The sequence below is a fragment of the Lotus japonicus genome, chromosome 2 (genome assembly GCF_012489685.1).
Source record: "Lotus japonicus ecotype B-129 chromosome 2, LjGifu_v1.2".
In the NCBI taxonomy this organism is placed as follows: Eukaryota; Viridiplantae; Streptophyta; class Magnoliopsida; order Fabales; family Fabaceae; genus Lotus; species Lotus japonicus.
This window is the reverse complement of record NC_080042.1, coordinates 31,030,079-31,034,095: the sequence shown is the minus strand read 5'-3', so window position 1 is coordinate 31,034,095 and position 4,017 is coordinate 31,030,079. Positions and strand designations below refer to the sequence as shown.

General features: G+C 44.0%; 1 protein-coding gene across 1 annotated transcript; it reads right to left on the bottom strand.

Annotated features, from left to right (window-relative positions):
* Nucleotides 1–1,882: 1,882 nt before the first annotated feature.
* On the bottom strand, nt 1,883–3,466 carry LOC130736328 (uncharacterized). The gene is made up of 2 exons (XM_057588167.1): nt 2,871–3,466; nt 1,883–2,762 (listed from the first exon to the last, which is right to left on the bottom strand). The coding sequence occupies exons 1-2, from the start codon at nt 3,464–3,466 to the stop codon at nt 1,883–1,885; spliced, it is 1,476 nt and encodes a 491-aa protein (XP_057444150.1).
* Between the last annotated feature and the right edge of the window lie 551 nt (nt 3,467–4,017).

The window sequence follows — 4,017 nt, the reverse complement described above, 5'->3', positions numbered from 1 at the left end:
ACAAACCAGAAGCAACAACATCAGAAGATGCTACTACAACTTCTGACTTGCGTCATCAGAAGAAGAGTAGGTTCATAGCTTCTCATTCTGAAGTATCTGAAGATGAAATTTTGTCCAGAATGAAGATGTCACCAGAACCACACTTCTGCTCTCATCAGAAGATATACTAATCAGAAGCCAAGTATCCCTTGGTATTCCTTCTGAGGGGGAGTATTTCGTTTTATGCTCTTACTAATTTTTTTTTCCTCCTTCATTCTTTTTGCTTATGACAAAAAGGGGGAGAACTAATAGTATCTTGACAACTCCCTTATGTGATCAATTTCTATGCTCTGACGATACATTCTGATTGATGTCATCTCCTTCAATGCTATGATACATCTTATGACTCAATTAACTCTGATCACATACTTCAATATAGCTCAGAATCTAGATACTTCTAACGTGGTTGATATTAAGTATTAGATTCAGGGGGAGCTTAGCTTAGAATCAAGCTCGAGTCTTGGATTCAGAAGGAGCAAGATAAACTATACACATCAGGATAAGTTTTAACTCTGATACCTTATACTCTGAGTGTATTCAGTTTATTTGTTTAGAGTTGTTCATCAAAATACATGGTTTTGTCATCATCAAAAAGGGGGAGATTGTAAGATCAAGATTTGTTCATGTGGTACAACTCTATGTTTTGATGATAACAAGTATTTATTTGTGGATGAACAATTATGATACTTTAACGTTTGTCTTGAGTGTTTTGACAAACAGGTTCTGATTATGATACCAGAAGATATATTCATCAGAAGATCTGAAGATCAGAAGTTCTGAAGATCAGAAGATCTGAAGACCAGAAGATCTGAAGATCAGAAGTTCTGAAGATCAGAAGATCTGAGGATCAGAAGTTCTGAAGATCAGAAGATCTGAAGACCAGAAGATCTGAGGATCAGAAGATCTGAAGACCAGAAGCTCTGAAGGACCAAAAGCTCTGAAGGACCAGAGGCTCTGAAGGTCCAGAAGCTCTGAAGGTACAGAAGCAAAAGTTACGAAGGTCAGAGGATCCAAGCTTCCCTCTGACTCTGATCTCCAAGCTTCACAAGTTCCAACATGAAGCGTCGTCAGATCAGAAGTAAATGGTTAAAGGCAAATGTCTCTATCAAGTAGTACAAGAGCAATGTACTATTCTGACAAGCCTACCTACCAAGGTTCAGCCACAGCAGGTTCTAGAAGTTCCAGAAACGCCCTCCAACGGTCATATTCTCTCAACAGAAATATCCTTTGCACCTTGGACTATTTAAAGCTGAAGAAGAGAAGAAAGATTGAGGAGAGAGAAACCAAGAGCTGCAATACAAGAAAAGATTCAAGCCTCCACTTTCTTCATCTGTTCTTATTTAGTTTACACTCAGCTTATTCAGAAGCAAACCTCTGTAAACACCAACCTCAAACAGTTGTTTGATTTTCCTTAAGGGACCGGGTAGGTCAGTATCCTTAAGAAGACTAGGATCTGTGTATCTTAGTGGTGATTCCTTTAGGAGATCAAGGTTGATCGGATCCTAGAGAAAACTAAGAGAGTGAATCTTAGTGTGAGCTAAGTCAGTGTATTGTTAGTCACTTGTAGGTTTCAAGTGCAGTTGTAACAATTATCTGATTAGTGGATTGCCTTCATTCTAAGAAGGAACAAATCACCTTAACGGGTGGACTGGATTAGCTTGAGGGATTTATCAAGTGAACCAGGATAAAATACTTGTGTGCTTCTCTCTTCTCTCTATCTTTATCCGCTGCACCATCTATCTCAGATAAACCGAAAAGATTTACCTTAAATCTTAAGGGGAAAGTTCTTATATTCAAAACTCTATTCAACCCCCCCCCCCCCTTCTAGTCGTTTTTCACACCTTCACTTGCTTGCCAGGGATCTCCCCCCTATGTGGCTGGCACAAACCCCCCCGTGATCCTCTGCCATAACGGTCTCGTACTTCCCGGGCGGTAGACACCTTAGGAGGGGCGAGCTAAATCCCCTTCGGAAAAGCGTTCCGTCAAGCAGTGTGTAATGCCCCGCTTCTCTCCTTTGTTCCTTTGTGTATTTCACTACCCCGCTTAGTTCTCTTGCCAAGATGTCCACGATGGGGTCCATCCAAGTCTCCTGGCGATCAACTGAGGCTACCAGCTCTCCCTCTATGTTTGGATTGGCAAGTGTCTCTTGAATCACACTCCGATTATTTCCAGGCTTCTGGGTGCTTGCTAGTTTTGCCAGGGCGTCCGCCCTTTGATTCTGTGTTCTTGGCACGAACTCAACCATGACCTCCCGCAATCGACCCATCAGGAGCCGCACACGTTCCAGATACTTTATCCAGGCCGGCTCCTTCACCTGGAATACCTCATTCACTTGATTCGCCACCAGCAGCGAATCTGTTCTAACCAGCAGACTGTCGATTTGAACCTCAATGGCCAACTTCAAACCTGCGATTAAAGCTTCATACTCTGCTTGATTATTGCTAGCTTTAAACTGAAACCTTAGAGACTGCTCTAGTACTAACTCCCCAGGTCCTTGCAGTGTGATCCCTGCTTCGCTTCCATTCTCATTTGATGACCCATCAACGAACAGCATCCATTGCGTATTTACCCTCTCTCCGACTTCCGGTGTTAATTCCACCACAAAATCAGCTAAAGCCTGCGCACCCACCTTTCCCCTCTTGTCATATTGCAAACCGTATTCCGATAGCTCTACCGACCACGCGACAAGCCTTCCTGATAAGTCCGGATTCTGCAACACCTGTCTGAAAGGAAGGTCAGTCTTCACTTTTACCGGAAAGCTCTAGAAGTAAGGCCTTAGGCGCCTGGCGGTGACGAGCACGGCGAGCGCCGCCTTTTCTATCTTTTGGTACCTGGTTTCCGCCCCTTGAAGTGTATGGCTTACAAAGTAAACTATTTTTTGTTCGCCATCTACCTCTTGGAGAATTACTAAGCTGATTGCGTGGTCGCTGACAGAGAAATACAAATGTAAGGGAAGGCCCTGGACAGGTTTCGATAGAACAGGTGGTGCAGACAACATCTCTTTAAGGCGATTGAAGGCTTCTTCGCATTCTGGACTCCACTCAAAAGCCGTGTTTTTCTTAAGGCATTTGAAGAACGGAGCTGACTTGTCACCCGAATGAGGGAGAAACCTGGAAAGGGCTACAATCCGCCCCGTCAGGCGCTGCACCTCTTTCACACTGCTCGGGCTCTTCATTTCCTGAATTGCTTTACACTTATCCGGATTGATCTCAATTCCCCTCGACGTTATCATGAAGCCTAAGAACTTCCCACCTTGTATCCCAAAAGAACATTTTTCCGGATTGAGTCTCATGTTGTGCTTTTGGAGCCTGCCAAAAGCTTCCGTCGAATCCTCATGATGATTCGATCCCAAAACGGACTTTACAATCATGTCATCGACGTAGACCTCCATGTTCCTTCCTACATGATCTTCAAAAACACTATCCATCAGTCGTTGGTACGTCGCCCCGACATTCTTCAATCCAAAAGGCATTGTTTGATAGTAGTAATTCACTCTGGCGGTCATGAAATCCTGAATAGGCATCCATCAGACTCAGTAGCTCATTTCCGGACGCTCCATCCACCAATTTATCTATACTTGGCAACGGGTAAGAATCTTTCGGACATGCCTTGTTCAGATCCGTGTAGTCCACACACATGCGCCATTTCTCGTTCGCCTTTTTCACCATCACCACGTTTGCCAGCCAAGTCGGATACTTAATTTCTCGAATAAAGTCCGCCGTCAGCAATTTGTTTACCTCTTGTTGAATCGCTTTTTCCTTTCCCTCGCCCATTCGCCGGCGTGTCTGGGTCACCGGTTTAATTCCGGGGTTTAGTGCCAGCCTATGGCACATGAAGTTTGGGTCTATTCCCGGCATGTCTTTGTGACTCCAAGCAAAAAGATCCAGATTCTCGCCCAATAGCTTTGATAACCTCTACTCTTGGACCTCAGTCAATCTAGTCCCAATTTTGAGGACTTTCTCGTCGAATTTCAGCTCA

What these genes read in the sequence shown, in the direction of transcription:
- LOC130736328 (XM_057588167.1), bottom strand. Translation starts at nt 3,466, where the DNA reads ATGGATAGTGTTTTTGAAGATCATGTAGGAAGGAACATGGAGGTCTAC. An exon ending in CTTCAAGGGGCGGAAACCAG is followed by an intron (nt 2,763 to 2,870) that starts GTACCAAAAGAT and finishes CCTTCCTTTCAG; the next exon opens with ACAGGTGTTGCAGAATCCGG.